General features: G+C 42.9%; 1 protein-coding gene across 1 annotated transcript in view; it reads left to right on the top strand.

Moving 5' to 3' along the window:
- LOC138290716 (ovochymase-2-like) overlaps positions 1-18,204 on the top strand; it is a 559,559-nt gene that overhangs the window by 362,107 nt on the left and 179,248 nt on the right. Inside the window, exons 17-20 of the mRNA XM_069230265.1 lie at positions 6,338-6,556; positions 11,517-11,657; positions 14,979-15,209; positions 17,092-17,274. Of these exons, the coding sequence (XP_069086366.1) occupies positions 6,338-6,556; positions 11,517-11,657; positions 14,979-15,209; positions 17,092-17,274 (774 nt within the window). The remainder of the gene's footprint in view (positions 1-6,337; positions 6,557-11,516; positions 11,658-14,978; positions 15,210-17,091; positions 17,275-18,204) is intronic.

The raw sequence follows: 18,204 nt of genomic DNA, 5'->3' as shown, positions 1-18,204 counted from the left end.
GGAAATTTTGATTTCAGAATCGTGCAGTGAAAATTATGGAGCCTAGTGCAAATTTATATTGGGAAAAATGTATTACGGGTGGTCTATTACCTTTTTTTCACCAGTGCTGCAGTAATTAATTGTGATATATAAATGTATTACTCAGTGGTGGTCCCCACTGACTAGTTATAGTTAGGTCAGCTGTTCCACAGGAAAACACATTTTTGTGTTGCTAATAACTTTAACTCCATAAGATGAATCTCCACAAAACTTTCCAAAAAAAAACTATTTTGTGACTAGTTTGTGCATGGGACGTTTCAGGGTGATCCATCGAGCGGGGGCCGAGGAAAAAAGGTGGTCCCAAAATGCAAAATCCACATGCAATTTCCACAGACTTCATGAAGAAGGGATACAGCAAAAACTGCTGAATGGAACTACACCAGATTTTGCAAAAAGCTGGGCCGGGGAGCGAGGTATAGTTACCTTAGGGTGTGGGTTATAATTACTTGAGTTAACTATAACTGCTGAATTTCTATGGTTTTATGTGAGTAATTTCAGAACCTAACTATAACGTCCCGGTACCCTTTGTTTTTTCTAGTGACTATAGATATATATGTTGCATATTTTGAATTTTTGGGAAGTGCAGATTAAAATGGGCATAGGTGTGAAAGGAAGAGAACATATTAATCTTCTGTGATAATAACAAGATGGTAAAACCTTAGAGAACAGTCAATAGACTCTAAGAATCGTCCTAGATGGATGGAAAACTAGTTTGATTTCTCATTATAGGTTGACAGAGCAAGGTGGGGTATTTACTGCACATGCTAAATACCATAATAACTGGGTTAGGTATTTACAAGATGATCCTGTTCCGACTTTCCAACATGAAAATCAGGCATAACATGCAGAATTGGATTTTAACAAACCGAATTCCATGTTTTGCATTTTTTTCCAGACCTTTTCACTTGATAGATTTCAGCAGATTTAGCCAATTTAATCTGCTGTGATCTGTCTGGGGAAACTTGTGAGGGTGTGATAATTATCACATAACATAATCAGCAGGCCCGGGTTGCATGCCTGGGTTGCCAGCTCACTGGAAAGGCTAACTGTACATCTTTCTAAGTAGCAGTTATAATTCAAAAAACAAACAATAATTTTGTGCCATGAATACATAGACATTAGTAGACTCATTGCGAGTTGACTGAAATATGGCGCAGGTATACCGGGGGGCCAGAAACTTTGACCTTGGCAAGTATCCCCACACCAAATTCTGACTAATCTTAGTTTTCTTCCTCAGACTGGGGAATAACTACTCTGACCCAGAGATGCTGGATCCTAGACTGGGCAGTTTTTCCACCATTCTTGTGAAAAAAAATGCTGACATTTTCTGCCCGCTCCGAGAAAGTGGAAAGTGTCAGCAGGAAGGCCACAAGGAGGGGTGAAGGAGATCTGATGGATCTAGGAAGGCTTTTTTCTGTGCAGGGGAGTTTAGCTGCAGTGACCGGATGGGGGTCTGGATGTGCTACTGCCCACAGTCCCTGCCCATTCAGTAGCAAAGGCAAGCCCCATTTATTTCAACCCAGACCTCTTCGGTCTGGAGTTTGTCAAACTGATAATTCTAGATCTGGAGAAAGCATAAAACTTGTAATTGCAGAGATTGGTAGCCTCACGGGAGATAAACTTTTGGGCAGCTTGTAATAAAGGGCTGAGATGTGACAAGCTGAGGGGGAGGCAATAGCAAGGGCATGTGGAGTATAATACTTTAGGGCCTTCAAAATAATTTGATTCACTTTCAACATCAATTTAAAAGCTCCCATAAGCATGCTCCGAGTATGCAGCTTCCAGTGTGATGACATTTGAATCTCACCAGTGTCCCCAATTAAACATTTTAGGTGTCACAGAAGATTGAGAGGCATGCGCTGAAGTTTTCTAGAATTAGTATACAAAACAGTAATGGATGGAATGCTTGAATTAATTTCAGCGTCTGGTAATCACTCTGGGCCGCATTCCAATCCATTCTTATTTTGCACACTATAGCACCTCAGTTCGGACCATCTATATGCAAAACAGTCTTGATCCTGCCCCAAGTGGAACAGTTCATCCCAAACTGCCAAGCCAGGTCCTCCTTGAACTGGAACAAAAGCAACCCAGGACTGGCTTTGCCCTAGTTATGGACTCATCAGCCAGTTACAGCTTAGTTCCAGTGCCACAGTGTGCGTGGGACCCACATCTGAGAGAAAAAACTAAGCAGAAACCTGTAAACTCAGTTGAGACGCAGGTACAAGGGGGCATCTACAACAATTTCTCAACAGGTATTATTTAAAACCACAATTTGATGCATAATGAATAACAAGGGCACTCATAATATGTTTCAAATATATATTATTAAATTAACAGACAATAAGAAATATAGCAGAATCAACATTTCTCAAAATTAAGTGAAGTGAATCACATTACCTGGACACAAAGTGCTTGTGCAACAGTTCTCGTGAACAGCGTAAGTGAAACACAATAAAAGACAGAGAATGAACGGTGTATGGGCTACAACAAAATATACACATCCAATTCCAATACATGGGATGAATGTTTAATAAGCCAATTAATGAACCACCTGTAATAGATCAAGAGAGGCCTAATTCAGCCGTGCTGAATGTCGACGTTTCTACCCCAGACTATTTAAGGGTCATCATCAGGACAGTAGACTATGGGGAATGCAGTGCTGTTAAAGGAAAGGGAAAGGAAAGTTAGATAAAAGAATAGAACCAGGCAGAGTGAGTAAAAAGGGGTGTCACTAAAGTCCACCAACCTGGAGAATAATCCAAAAGAGGTTCTCACGAAGGTCAATAAATCAATCCCACTACCAGGGTCAATCAAAAAATATTCCTGAGTGCATCTGATACGTATAGAAAATCAAGGGGCTCTTATGGAAAGGCACACCGCCCTATTGACCTAAAATGGAGAATTGGAGCTATTAATAATCACATTGTGCTAATCACCCCCAAGGTCACCAAAGGAAACCCATAAGACTAACCTTCAAATGTAAATTCCAGAGTCAGGATAAAAGTATTCACTATAGACCATGGGAGCCAAGGGGTCCAATCAAACACCTAAACAGTTCAAACAAATAAGAGAGATATATGGAGGTTAATAGAAGGATACATCGTATGTGTTCCTCCCCCCAAAAATAATCGGTTTAATCATGGATATAGTGCTCTTCTCCTTTTAATAACAAGGTAAAGTCATGACCCATACTCAATCATGTAATTTTTCACACAGTACAGGAAGCAATTAAAATATCAAATTATTCACTAATACCTCTATGAACACAACCATGGATTAAAACTCAGCAAGGGATTTGATCCCCTTATACTGAAATGTAGGACAAAACTGATGGGAAGTGCTCGCTTACCCCCGTTGAGTCGGGAGGAGAGAACCACGTTAAACAGCTCCCAACGCCAAACAGAGATGCCATATAGAGCGTCTTTTCAGGAAAAGCACCCGAGTGGTGGGAGCCTCCTGTCAGTACCACGGAGGGGGTGACCAACTGGATCCTGTTCGGGACTTAGGCACACAGAAGGAGCAAGGAATCATCTGTAACGTAAGGAGAAAGCCAGGGGTTTTAACTGACTATTCTGCCGCCCTTGAAGAAAACAAACAAGAGAAGAGGGAGAAACAGGAAAGAATAAGAAAGGAAGAAAATACTGACCCCTTACAAGCACTTACAATAGTGAAACCAATTTACCTATCATTACCAAATCAGGTCTCAATGAATCCAATCACAATCAGGGCACAAACAATGGTTAATATAATATTAAGACCAAGCTAAGACATTAAAGCTTATTTACACGATCCACTCTGCTGAATAATTTGTTACATAAAACGCAATGTATATTGAAGAGATCCGCTCAGTCACTCAGTACATCATGAAATCCTGCCCATGGGTTGAGAGACCTACAATGAAAAAAATGTATATAATTAATCCAGACATAAAATATGCTGTATAGGAGAAAGGGATACCAAGATGTACTTCTCAGAAGGTGACCATCCACATGATGATTCAAGCTACTTCAAACAGAAATATATGAGTATAACCAAGACAGTTCATGGTGAACTTCCGCTAAGAGAGGCCCTCAGAGTTCTTCAGAAGGCTGCCTATTCCACTCATCCAGGGTGTAAAGGCCGATGTTCACTGAGTCACATTGTGAGATCCAGCTACGTTCACAACGCTGCAGTAACGTAGTCAGATCACCTCCACAGAGGGGAAGGACCGGTTGATCAAGAGCTTGCCAGATGGAATCAGTTTCAGCATAGTTGTTTGGTAGAAAATGGGAGACTAACGGTGCAGTTTCCACTTTACAACAAATCTTGCTTTTATGTTGGATATTTCATGTCTTCACTATCTGGGTGGTTTGCCCTATATACAGTTGATCACAAGGGCTGCGAACAGCATTGATCACATTGTTGCTGCGTCAATTACTGAAGTGTTTCAAAGGATACACATGTCTTCCAACGGAGCCACCCTGGGCATACCCATCCCACATAGGGCAACACAATTAGTATATAAAACACTAATGGATGAAAGACTTGAATTAATGTCAGCCTCTGCTAATCACTCAGGGCCACTATCCCAATCTACTGTTGTTTTGCACATCATGCCACCTTATATTGGACCCAGCTATTTGCAAATCAGTCTTGACTCTGCTCCAGCCCGACCTGCCATGCCAGGTACTCCCTAAACCAAAACACAAGCAATCCAGGACTGATCCGAACAGAGGTGGCATGATGGGCAAAAAAACAATGGATTGGAATGTGGCTGCAAGTGATCACCAGTGGCTGAAATTAATGTAAGCATCCATCCATCACCTTGTTATTTTTGCATTTGATGCCCTACATGCGCTGGGTATGCCCAGACATGGGTCCCAGGCTCACTCTGCTACTAGATCAAGCTATTCCTGGCTGAAGAGCCCTAACTATGGCAATGTCCATCCTAGATTTCTTGTGTTCCAGTTCAGGGAGAACCTGGCCTGGCAGGTTGGGCTGGACAGATCCCATGAGAAGCAGGGTCAAGACTGGTTTGCATATGATTGGGTCCAAACTGGGGTGGCATTGTGAACAAAAAAACAATGGATTGGGATGTGGCCTGAGCGATTACCAGTGGTGGAGATTAATTCAAGAATTCCATCCATCATCTTCTTGTTTTTGCATTTGCCACCCTAAGTGCACTGGGTATGCCCAGATGTGTGTCCCCAGCTCCCTTTGCCACTGGAACCAAGCTACATCTGGCTGAAGAGCCCTAACTAGGGTGAAACTGGTCCTAGGTTGCTTGTGCTGCAGTTCAGGGAGGCTGTGGCCTGGCAGTTCGGGCTCGACTGTTCCCATGAGGAGCAGGGTCAAGACTGATTTGTATATGGCCGGCTCCAAACTAAGGTGGCATTATAGGCAGAAAATGATGGATTGGGATGTGGCCCGAGTGATCGCCAGTGGCTGAGATTAATTCAAGCATTTCATCCATAACCTAATTGTTTTTAAAAATGTTTACAATGGTAAAACTTCCTATCTCTATGCATGACTCGTGAATACTCCAACTAAAGGCACAATGCCAAAGTTGTCTGGTGATGGACATGCTCGTGTATCATTAACTGCACAGGATACCAGAGCTTCCAGAAATCATATAACAGCTATTAAAAATATGTTATCTGAATACTTTGACAAATGTTTTCTACCAAACATGATAAACTACAGATGTGCTTTTATAATGTGCTCTTATAATGAGGAGGGATATCTCTACTGCTAGGTCACAGTTGTGTAGCAAAGATGCCATGGGCCCTGCCTGTTGGGGTAGTAAAATACAGCAATTATCAAGGTGCAATGGGCCCTTTGAGGCTCTGGGCCCGGTGCCACTGCATCTCCTGCACTAATAGTAGCTATGCCTCAGGATAGATGCTATGAAATGCAGGGTATCTACCACTCAGTAATAATGACAAGTTGCAATGAAATATACTTCTTGTTGTGGATATTCCCTGATGACCCATCATGTATTCTACGAGAGTCCATTGATGTCTGTTGTGGTTGCAGGAGGGGAGTTGGAAATAGAAGCTGTTGAGTTTAGTTCATATTTTCATCTCCTACGCTCGTCCTTGCAATGTTTTCAATTTGAAGTGAAGATGAATCGTTGGTAGACAGACATAAACTATTGTAACTCCTTCCTGCTGGCACACTTAGATGAAAATTTGTTGATATCAAGCCTTGGTCTTGCATTTGGACTTAGCTTCTTTGCTGTTCGTGTTTGGTTTACGTGTTTGATCTGGTTTTTATGCTCTTGTTCATCTTCTGGTGAAATATGTTCTTCCTTTGGCAGCATCCGGTTGCGGCGGTGCAAAGGATTTGAACGCGACTGAAGGAAGCCTTACATCAATGAGTTACCCTTCCAACTACAAGAACAACGCCAGCTGCGTGTGGTACATCACAGCCCCGGCAGGCAAAGTCGTCCACCTTCATTTCACTCATTTCTCACTGGAGGGCAGCACAGGATGCACCAATGACAAAGTCAACATCTCTGATGGGATAAGCAATCTGGGTAAGACCAAATACCGCTTCTGACGATTGTTGTTTTACAACAAGAAATGAATGCAGGATGCAGCAAAAAAGATCTGAAACACTGGGGCAGATCTGCTGAAGTATATCACAATACCGGGCAGCAACCAAGGTTGTTGTGCAGGGATGAGAGCAGCCCATAGTCATATTTACTAAGCATGTCCTGTGGCTGTTCTCTTTCCCTGTGGGGCAGGGGTCCCCAACTCTTCAGTAGCTCCCAAACCCTTCAAAGGGGCCACTTTCCACTCAAGGCCAATTAATACCTGTGGGATGTGGGAGACTTAAGGGCTCTTCTTTACCTTCTTTAGGGGACCTGACCATTGCCTAATACCGCCCATGTAACACGCCCTCAACTCAAAGAGCTGAAAAACAGCACTTTTCCAACATAAAAACGTCTTGGGCTGGAAAATGTAGAAACCTTCAAGACTATGCACCTATTTGCATGTGTTTGCAGAGGTGGAACGCCCTTATAAATCTGCACCTTTGTTCTTAGGAATAAAGGAAATTGCAATGAATGAAACAAGGATGTACCTAATCCTTGTTTCTGTTTTACTAATATTGAATTTGATATGTTATTGTAGGCAGGAATGGTCCCTATGTACTGCCTGTTCCAAAGATCTCCAATACAGCTTCCCATAACACAGCTGAAGAGAACACTTGTCATGTTGACCAAATACTGTGTGCATGTGTTTTGTGTGCGTAACATGTATGTCCCTCTGTCTGAGTTTCAGTGTTTTCGATATTCCAGTGTCGTTGTAATACCTGTCCCAGTGTCTGCCTGTTCCCTAATGTGACTGACCCTCTGTTCCAATATCAATATTTCGTTGTCAAGGTGTCTGTCTTCTTGTCCCATTTCCCTTGGGGTCCGAGGTTGTTTAATAAAATGAATGTGTTTGCAGTGTATTTTACTGGTTTCCGTAGTGCAAAGGTGCCTTATAGTCCCAGTAATAGCGTGTTCCTTAGTCCATCGTTAGTGTCTGTGTTGCCCCCTGGCCACAACTAACTGTATGCCACTTCCTGTACCATCATACATGTTTGAGTGTAGTTGCTGTTGCTATTAGGAGTGTCAAGGCTCCAGACCCTATCATCTTGAAATACTTCACTGGCGCTTGTGGGCACAGGGTCTTCAGATCAGAGTTCAGGCTATGTGGTGGGGCCTATGAGAGGGTCAGGCATGTAAGGGAAAAGCACACATAAACCCTTATGTGAATAGAAATAGATATATAAGCAGATAAACCTGCACAAATAGAATTAAATAAAAGAGGTTAAGGGAAGGTCGAAATTTGGGGAAATATGTTTTGGGCAAAATAATACATTACGTAGAATAGCAATGTAATCGTAAAATACTTTTTTGAAAAGTGACTTGGGAACATATTTACTAATATTGACTGCAATGCAGCACTTCCAAGCATGTAGCTGCGCTGTGGGGAACATATTTACTAATACTGCGCGCAATGCAGCACTTCCAAGCATGTAGCTGCGCTGTGTAAATACGGAGCAGTTCAGCTGCAAGACGAACTGTGCCGTACTTACAAAGAACTGGTGTTCTTCCGCCCTCTCCCAGCGCTGGTGCACTTGTGGTTGCCTAGCACTATTTCAGGCATCCTTGTACCATGGTGCAAAGGTTTCTTCTGCGTTATGGGCAGCATTGTTTTTGTGCAGGAAGGGATACCTTCCTATATAACAACAATCCATAGACACAATTTCCTCTTTCTATGTGTGCTGCAAAATGCATTGCACATAGAAAGAAGTAACAAGCAGAAATAAAGAGATTTCTCTGTGGTAGGCACAGGCTTTTGGCATATTCCCAAGCAGGTTTACTGCCTTTAGTAAATCTGGGATAACACCATATTTCATAGGTGGATACACAAGAACACCCATGCCCCGTCCTTACTGTTGTAAATTCCTTTCGGAGTGTCCTTTGTTTATTTATCTGACTGCTGGTATTTCACAGTACAACAGTTTGCTTCCATTTGAAAGTGTTCTGAGTTAAGTTATTCTCTTTTTACTATGCATGCAGTGCACTAACCCAAAACTTCAGTATTACACATATGAATTCATAAGTGGATAATTCTTCAGAAGACGTTTATTCTGTACTCAGTTTCACCAATGGTTCTTAAACCCCTTAGCTGCTGAGCCTCCAAAATACAGCTAAGATTTTGTGTTTTCAGAAAAAGGGCTGCAGTAGAAAGCATGTGTTTTTTTCTCTGAAAATGGCATCAACAAAGGGTTTGCGTTGCTAAAATCACCTTCTTCCTAGCTTTCAAGAACAAGCAGTCTTGAATCAGAAAACCACATTTTTCACCACAATTTTGCATTTTACTGGGACATACCCCATTTTTACTATTTTTTTGTGCTTTCCGCCTTCTTCCAGTTAGTGGCAGGAATGGGTATGAAACCAATGCTGGATACCAGATAGCTAAACATTTCTGAAAAGTAGACAAAATTCTGAATTAAGCAAGGGGTCATTTGTGTAGATCCTTCAAGGTTTTCCTACAGAAAGAAACAGCTAAAATAAAAAAAAAAATGAAATTGAGGTGAAAAAAGGAGCCATTTCTGTCCACATTTTCTTCTATAACTTTTTCCAGCTACGGCAGATTTTTGAAAGAAATATATTGTTACATCTGCTGGACTCTTCTGGTTGCGGGGATATATAGGGCTTATAGGTTCATCAAAAACCCTCGATACCCAGAGCCAATAAATGAACTGCACCTTGCAATGGGTTTTTATTGTTTACTGGGTATTCAGCAATTCATTTGGTGAAATATAAAGAGTCAAAAATAGGCATCGAGGGAACCTTTGTATTTCCAAAATGGGCACAAGATAAGGTGTTGGGAAGCAGTGGTTATTTGCACATCTCTGAAATTCCGGGGTCCCCATACTAGCATGTGAATTACAGGCCATTTCGCAAATAGACTTATTTTTTATACACTGTCTTACATTTGGAAAGAAAAAATGTTGAGAAAGACATGGGGCAAGAACACTTGTTCTTCCATTCTTTGTTACCCCAAGTCTCCTGACAAAAATGGTACCTCACTTGTGTGGGTAGGCCTACTACCCGCGACAGGAAATGCAACATGGACACATCACATTTTTACATTGAAATCTGACGTGTTTTTTGGAAAGTGCCTAGCTGTGGATTTTGGTCTCTAGCTCAGCCAGCACCTGGGGAAACCTAGAAAACCTATGCATTTTTTTAAATCTAGACACCTAGGGGAATCCAAGATGGAGTGACCTGTGTGGCTCTCACCAGGTTCTGTTACCCAGAATCCTTTGCAAACCTCAGAATTCGGCAAAAAACACTTTTCCCTCAAATTACGGTGCTGCAGTGTTCTGGAATCGGAGAGGAGACACAAACTTCCTTCCACCTAGCATTATCCCAAGTCTTCCAATAAAAATGGTACCTCACTTGTGTGGGTAGGCCTAATGCCCGCGGCAGGAAATGCCCCAAAACACAATGTGAACACATCACATTTTCCCAAAGAAAACTGACATGTTTTTTGCGAAGTGCCTAGCTGTGGTCTTCGGCCTCTAGCTCAGCCGGCACGTAGGGAAACCTAGCAAACCTATACATGGGAAACCACACATGCATTGATGAAAGTGATCTCTCTCTCGCTCTCTCTCTCTCTCTATATATATATATATATATATACATATATATATATATACAGATCTATACATATACGTAAATATATATGTTTTTTTAATGCTGTATGATTTGCCCCCAGGAAAACCATACAACTATTTAAAAAATAATTGCCCCCACAGGGGATCACCCTGCTCACGGGGCAACCCCTAGCAATTTCATTTTTTCAGAAGAGGTTTTATTTTTTAACCCCTGGTGGGGCACGAATGTGTAGCCCCCCCCCCCCACCTCCACCCCCCCAGGTGAACTTACTTTTTTAAAAAAAAATATGCCTGGGGGTGGGGTGTTTCCCAGAGTGGGCCAACCCCCCCCCCCCCCCCAACTGAAATCCCTTGTGTCTAGTGGGGTATCCTGGCCCTCAATGGGGATTAAACTAATAAAAATCCTCCAGTGCAATGCACCGGATGATTTTTTAACCCCCTCCCTGGTGTCGCCCACTGGTCGTGACCCGCATCATGGAGGAAGTGTGGGCGTTGGCCAGTGGCTGATGCCCGCAATCAAGTGATTAATAAACTTTGCCCAGGTAGAAAACCAGCCTTTATCGTGTTTAATTTGCAGCACTTGTAACACTTTTTTCTTTCTTTTTTAGTGTCCTTCCTTCTTTGTCTCTTCCCTTTTTTTCTTCCTACTTCCTTCCTTCTTTTCATCTTCTTTCGTTATTTCTTTTTGCTTTTCTTTCTTTCCTTGCTTAAGTCTTTTTTTTTTTCTTTCCTTCTATTTTTTTCTCTTTCTTTCTTGTAAGGTGGCAGCATAGGTAGGTAGGTGAGATCTGGCGTTAAGAATAATAAATATATATAATAAATAAATATATATAACGAAATAATAATGAAATATATACCAACGACTTCAACATAGTGTCACACAATCACATATAACAAAATTACATTTTGTGGTTAATAGCCAAAGACATACAGTTATTTTGCGGGCAGGTGTGGACCTTTTGACATGAACGCTGTAGGAAAAACAGCACAAGTGGAAAGAAATTAGCTTCTCGTATGTTTCTTCTTTCGCGCCCATGACTACTAAAGCGATATGAAAGTTATTCGAGGCAGCATGTGAATTACAATATGATTGCAATACCGTTAGTGGTTTCTCTGGAAACATTCCAGAAACAATCAATTGGGAATACTCCCAAAGACAGCGGTGGGATGCTGAATCTCATCATGTGTGACGAGCAGCAGGCCCCGACAGATGGAGCAGGAACGTCGCGCGCCGCTCGAGCAGGGCTGCCTCTCTGTTCAGCACACAGGGACAGTGGATGCCTATTCATTTCTAATGTTTCGTGTTTCTTTTTCAGGAAGCCACTGTGGAAGCCAGGCTCCCTCGGACATCGTCAGTTTCAGCAATGTCTTGACCGTGCAGTTCATATCTAACAGCAAGATCGTGGACAGTGGCTTTTCAGCAACATGGACATTTGTAGACCCTCCGGCCATTCCAGGTATGAGTGGAAAACAGAGGTTTTGCTCACAATTTCCTTGAACATATTGCTAACAGATGTACTCGGTGGGTGGTAATTGATATAACAACAGCATGTCACGAATTCACCAGCGGGTGTCGGTGGGGGTACCCATCCGTGACAGCTGCCTCTCCTGGCATGACTTTTGGTATACTTTGCCATGGCACCTCGCACCTACCTGTAATCTCTTAGATCACGATGGCAAACCATGAACAGGAAACACACTTAGCAGTTTACACCACTCACCCCCTCACCCCAGCAAGTCAGCAGCAGAAAGCAGCTGTTGAGTGGCCAGCGGCAGGGCTAGGAGTCAACCTTGTGATGCCTATTTGTTGGGGCGTGATGTGACTGCTGCTGCCCTGGGTATTTTGGTGAATTACTGATCTGCACTGCTCTCAAACTTTTGTTTATTTACAGAGCAAAGGAAATGCCAGGAGTTTAGCTTGATTCCAGGTGGCAGAATTATACACAATGTGGTACGAACACACGAACCCTCTAAAATAACAGGTTCAAGTGTGCTAGTGTAAACCTATAAATTGCACATTCAGACCATTTCAAACAAAATGCTATTTCTAATCATTTTAAAAATGTCTAAATCCTGGGAGGAGTGAGGTGAAAGAGGCAGCTAGTCCACAACACGGCACCTGCCACTGTCAGGCGCTTTCCTCAGAGTTTATTTACTACAGCGCTCCTTAGAAATGAACAAACTGGGGTGAGCTGCAGATTGCAAACATCTTTGTGGCTTGAGGAATGTAAAACACCGAGCCAGATTGTGGGCTAATCTCTGCATCGCCACCCATCGGTGTGCATTTGAATACTGACACTAGAATATTGATGGGGCACAATATCGAGAGTAAACTTTCGAAAGAAATACCCACCGGTAAATCTAGATTTTCTTTAGCTAAACCCACATATTGTACCTGTGTGGTACATATATCTTCACTTCAAGATCCTTAGATGTAGAGTTAGGAATAATAAATCTATACTTCCCTATATGCACCTACCTTTCAATATTTGTCTCTCCGATGTTCTGTCTTCAGTATCCTTGCACCATGATAGTCTAGGGGCAGTGCTTACTTTGTAAACAAAAACGTGCTGGTGCTCAGAGCCCTCCTCTGAAACCCGCGGCTGCGGCAATTAAATGTCTGAACATGGAATACTAAGGAAGAGTAATCCTGAAGACATCTCAGGCCTCTTTAATCCAGTTACACCCACTCCCTGCCACTTCAGCTCACTTTTGCAGCTTTCTGCTTTCTCTCATTGTGGCGCTTTTTCGTTTTTCTCTTCCTCCGTCTTTCCCAGTGTCTTTTGCTCGTAGTAAATGCTTGAGGCAGAAAACTAACCGCCGGCCCTCAGAAATAAGTGCCGGTGCTCAGCACCGGAAACAACAAGCACAAATTAAGCACTGTCTAGGGGTCGATATTCACCAGTACAATCCCTCCCAGTCAGTGAGGAGTACCTTTTGCAGCCTCAAGCGGCTAAGTTCCCATAGCAGGTTCCACACAAGGTCATATTGACAGGGGCCAGGCTCCAGAGGGGGTGTTTGGGGTGCTACACCCCCTCTAATAGATGTGTTTCCTGATGAATAGTTGGGAACAGGGTCTTTCAGTTGGGTATGGTGAGATATCTGTCGGATTTTACCTGGGATTTATGTATGCACACACTGACAAAAATACACTCCCTCTCTCATCTCTGTTTTGAAAGCCATACATTTTTTTAATTATCTTACAAAATATTCTATCTCTCTCACCTAGTATTCCTACCAAACCGCACTGCTCCCCCTTTCCACTGCCATGCGCCCTTGCTTATCATACAATGACAGCAGAAGTAACCTAATTTGGCTGTCACAAGGGGTGGTGGCCATATGGAGCACTATGCACTAGGTCTCGGGCTTTTCAGGGCCCCACTCCGCTGCAACAAATGTTATTAATGATTAGAAATTGCAAGCAAGCCTCCCGTCTTCATAACCAATGAGGCAGCTTCCGTGGCGATTCCACTAGATGGCGCCAAATGCCACTTTGCATTTTCCCTGAAGCACATGCAATTCAATACTTAGATGCTGCTTCTTGCACCTGGCCACACAGAAGAAGCATCCAGAGGGTCTTATCTTAAGTTTTGGCCCCAAGCTCATGTAAGTCATTCAGGAGTCGCCAGGGGTCTCATCTGCGACCCTTGACTTGCCCTTTGCTACCCCTGGTACTGCCTTTGCGACCCCTGACCCCAGAGGTAGCAAATTCAGTGCCCTGAACACAGCGGTAGCTCGTCCTTCAGTTGGGGCTCTGTCAATTTTTGATCACCCTAATAGGAAATAATAAAATATTATACACTTTTTAGTATAATAAAAATAGAGCACAAATAGCTGGAATATGCCCTTCCATGGCACCTGAGGTAAGTAAAAAATGCTTTTAAATGCATATAACATGCGTGCTTGCGGGTGAGAGTGAGTGTAAGTGTGAATGTGTGTGCATGTGTAAGTATGTGTGTGTGAGTGAAAGGGCGTGTGATGTCACTTCCGCTATCCCTGGTATTTCGGTGAATTGACGTCCATGCTCCAGACCAGCACTAAACTCAGACAAGCCTGTGCATAATGGTAGCTATGAAATGACGCAAAATGAAGCAACTGCAGCGAGGGGGCGGCCATGGCCACAATCTCAGCTGACAGGACGAAGCCGCTGCCCCTGGGATATCGTTATTGGGTAACTGAAGGAGTGTATCTTGAGGCCCAGTCAAAACTGTCTCCATATAATGTCTGTCTTTTTTGTTTTTGTTCAGTCTCACGTCAAGGCATATTGCTGAATATTATTGGACGCTCTGAAAACAGTATAGACACTAGGAATTCTTACGTTTGAATACGTTGACGTGCGGTGGTAAATTTCAATCACTGTGCGAACCTCTCTTTGAATAGGGATTGGAAATTTCACATTAATGACGAACACTGTACTCTCGCAATATTCAACTGATAAATCTCAGCAATTTACCAGGAGACACATATGAAATTGATTCCGAACATGTGGAATTTGGTGCGGAAACAATTCCACATCGTTAATAATTGTACAAATAAACCTTTGGGACAGGAGGTATTTACTGCACCCGGTAAATTCTGTATCTGGCTGTGGTAAATACATCACCCTTTTGCAAGTCACCCATATTTATGGCCTTTGACACCCAAAATGAAACTGGTAAGATATCACACAAATGCCTAGGACTGGCAGTTGTCTCCACAATGACCAGGAGGGAGGTGAACACCCACATAGAAGATGTGGCATGACTTACCTTTGCCTTTATTATTTCTCAATATTCCAGGTATATCAGGCTGTGGAGGTCAATTTAATGGCGACCAAGGAGAGTTCCAGTCACCTCAATGGCCCAATGCCACATATCCTAATGGGCATGTTTGCACGTGGAGTATAACAGCTGATCCAACCAAAGACCTCCGGATAGTGTTCACGCACTTCGAGCTGCAAGTGCCAGACATCGCAAATCTGTGTGTGGATTATGTGGAAGTGTATGATATGATGAATATTACAACACTGGGTAAGTCAAACACAAGGGCGCAAATATTCCAGAGGCCGATTTTTAAAGGAAAATAATTTGTTTTGTTATTACCTTAAAGCCCTCAATCTGGATTACCACATGTGTAATTTACTTTCACTCTTTCGAGTAACTTTGCTACTTTTGGCTATTCACAAAATCTGAGTGTAAAGATCCCTCAAAATTGTAGACTTACGTGTCGCCACCCCCTCGGATTAGGGGGTAAATTCAGAATCACCATAATTTGTGACTGATAAATTACTACACGTAACTTACAATTGTATTTTATGTCTGACAGGATCTCCGCACTCAAAGCGGAGAGTGCAGAGATTCCACACGTTGCACACTCTGGATGGAGACTCTGCCTTGAGTACGAAGATTTCCCAAGATTGAGACTAGGAGATCTTGGGACAAAGATCTCTGTACATGTGTATATAGGGGAGGCAGAGAAGGAAAATCCACACATAGGATTGTGAATAGCATTTTGTAGTAGGTATTTTATTAGTATAATATGTACTACAAAATGCAGTTTGTGAATAGGTCCAAGTGACTCGAACTGCAGGTGTAAAACCTACTGTAAAATCAAAGTCCCTAGAACAGGAGCAAGACGTAGGTTTCTTGATGTCATATTTCCATTCTTTGTATAGATGGTAATGAGCGGGCATTGAGACTTAAGCAAATGTGTCACTGCAGGTTGTACTTCAGATACACAGTCAATGCTACTGGCACAGCACCAAGAAGATTAGTACAACATCCACTCAATGTAGAGCATACCCTCCTCTTTTCCAGCTGTACCATTCCCCACCTCTTGATCATCATGAATATTTCTAGCTAGGACCACAACAACCCCCTCAATGGGGCTCCTGCCATACATCAAACTTTTTCCTGTGAGTTCTTAAGTGAATCAGTGCTTTAAATGGGCACGGACTGTCCGGTACTAAGGCCCTGATTTATACTTTCTGGGGCAAAACCGCACTAAAGCAGTTTTGCACCAAAAAGTATAGCACCGGCGTGCACCATTTCTGTGCACCAGCCGGGCACCGTATTTATGGAATGGTGCAAGCCGGTGCAAAGGGTAGGCTAGCGGCAAAAAAAATGACTTTAGTTGGGTTGGGCTTGCAGTATGGAAGAAGGGTTTTTTGCACTAAAAAGTGATGTTAGCAGGTTAGGGTAAAAAAAAATGACTCTAACCTGCCTAGAGTAATTTTCTGATGCAAAACCATCCATACCACATGACTCCTGACTTAGAAAAGACAGGAGTCACGCCCACCACCCCAATGGCCAGCACAGGGGACCAGGGTCTCCTGGGCATTGCTAATGCACCCAGTGCCATGTAGGGGGGCCTATTTCAGGACACCCAATGGCACTTCAAAAAATAAAATAAAATACTTACCTGTACTTACCTGGGATGGGGTCCCCCATCCTCCGCTGTCCCTCTGGTGTGGGTGGGGGTGTCCGTGGGGCCTGGGGAGGGCACCTGTGGGCTTATTCCATGGTGTTCCACCATGGAAATAGGCCCACAGGTCCCCTAATGCCTGCCCTGACCCAGGCGTTAAAAAATGGGGCAAAGCAAGCTTATATGCCGGTAAGTACCTGCACTTCTTTAATTTGAAGGGGAAAGTACCTGTGCTTCCCAGCACTCCTGTAATACAGTGGAATGAATGAGCACCAGCACTCATCAGGAATAAACTGGTATTCTAAATAGAGAGTACCTGCACTTCCATATTTCCACTGAAGTGAACTAAGAAAAAATTGTCTTCAGCATTGATGATCAGATGAGAAAGCGATGCTACAATGTCACTTTTTTATTATATTATATCCATGAATATTGTTCATAAGAATCTACATATTACACAGCTAATCACGTAAATCAAAATTATTACAGGAAAGTTCTGCGGATTTCTGCTCCCACCAGTCATCATCACGCCTGGGAATGGAGCAGTCATCAGATTCTTTAGCAACAGAGACACCCAGCACAAAGGCTTCCGCGGCTACTGGACTACCGATCCCAACGTATTCCCAACATTACCACCAAAACCTTACAATCCCTGGGACAACATTACCATTGGTAAGCATAGCACGAGAGAGAGAGAGAGAGAGACGTGAATATTGCTCTAATGCTAATGACTTATAATATCCAGGCACAGTTCAGCCCAACTCTTTTGGTGGGACTTTTAGCCAATCTGATTATTGGCAAGATTAATTTTCCAGTAGCAGTTCTTATGTATTCATGCTAGTTGAACCAAACATCACAAGATGCTACCAGTTAGGGTTTTCTTTTCACTGTCATTGTACAGAGATAAAAGACAATCTTTAAAATTTTGGTGAGCTACATTTGTGCATACCAAGTTGCTTACCTGCCATACATAATTACGGATACGCAGTAGTTGCATGGGTAGACGTGATATATGGCTTGGTCTCGTCTACCAGACAGCCTTTTGTGGGTTGTACTAAAAACGTCCAGTGGGCTTGAAGCCTACCCACTGCATACCTTTGTTTGCTTTATTGTCAGTCTCCTTTTCTTGCTTCTTATTTGATGGCTTGCCTTCACCTTCCTGTGTTTGTCCCTCCCTGCAGCCTAGCATGTTTGCCACCCTCTCAGCTGGCTGACCTGGTTTCTTCCTCTGTTGACATTTAAACCTAAATTTACTATTTTCACTAAGCAGTCTATGAGAGTGCATGTGTTTTTAATCTCCCGCTTGTTTCCCTTTCTCCCACCCCACACCTGCTACTCTGTTGCTCCCATACCCGTTGAAGGCCATAAAAAAATATTTTTCGTTTTTGCGGACACTGGAGCTGCCATTTCCTCTTAGCCTCTCTGCAGTACAAAAATGCCCTCCCACTGCCCATTGTTTCCACGTAGCCCCCCTACCAGCTCCTCACTCACTTCTTCCCCAACGTTGTGGACCTTTCCTAGTTTTTTAAATTTAATTCTGTTGGCCGGCCATCATTAGCTACCTGGCCGCTGTTCACTGTCAAAAGTTAAAAAGCGCTTTTG

The sequence above is a fragment of the Pleurodeles waltl genome, chromosome 1_1 (genome assembly GCF_031143425.1).
Source record: "Pleurodeles waltl isolate 20211129_DDA chromosome 1_1, aPleWal1.hap1.20221129, whole genome shotgun sequence".
NCBI classification, from domain to species: domain Eukaryota; kingdom Metazoa; phylum Chordata; class Amphibia; order Caudata; family Salamandridae; genus Pleurodeles; species Pleurodeles waltl.
The sequence above is the reverse complement of the archived record's forward strand: the minus strand, read 5'-3'. Positions and strand labels throughout refer to the sequence as shown.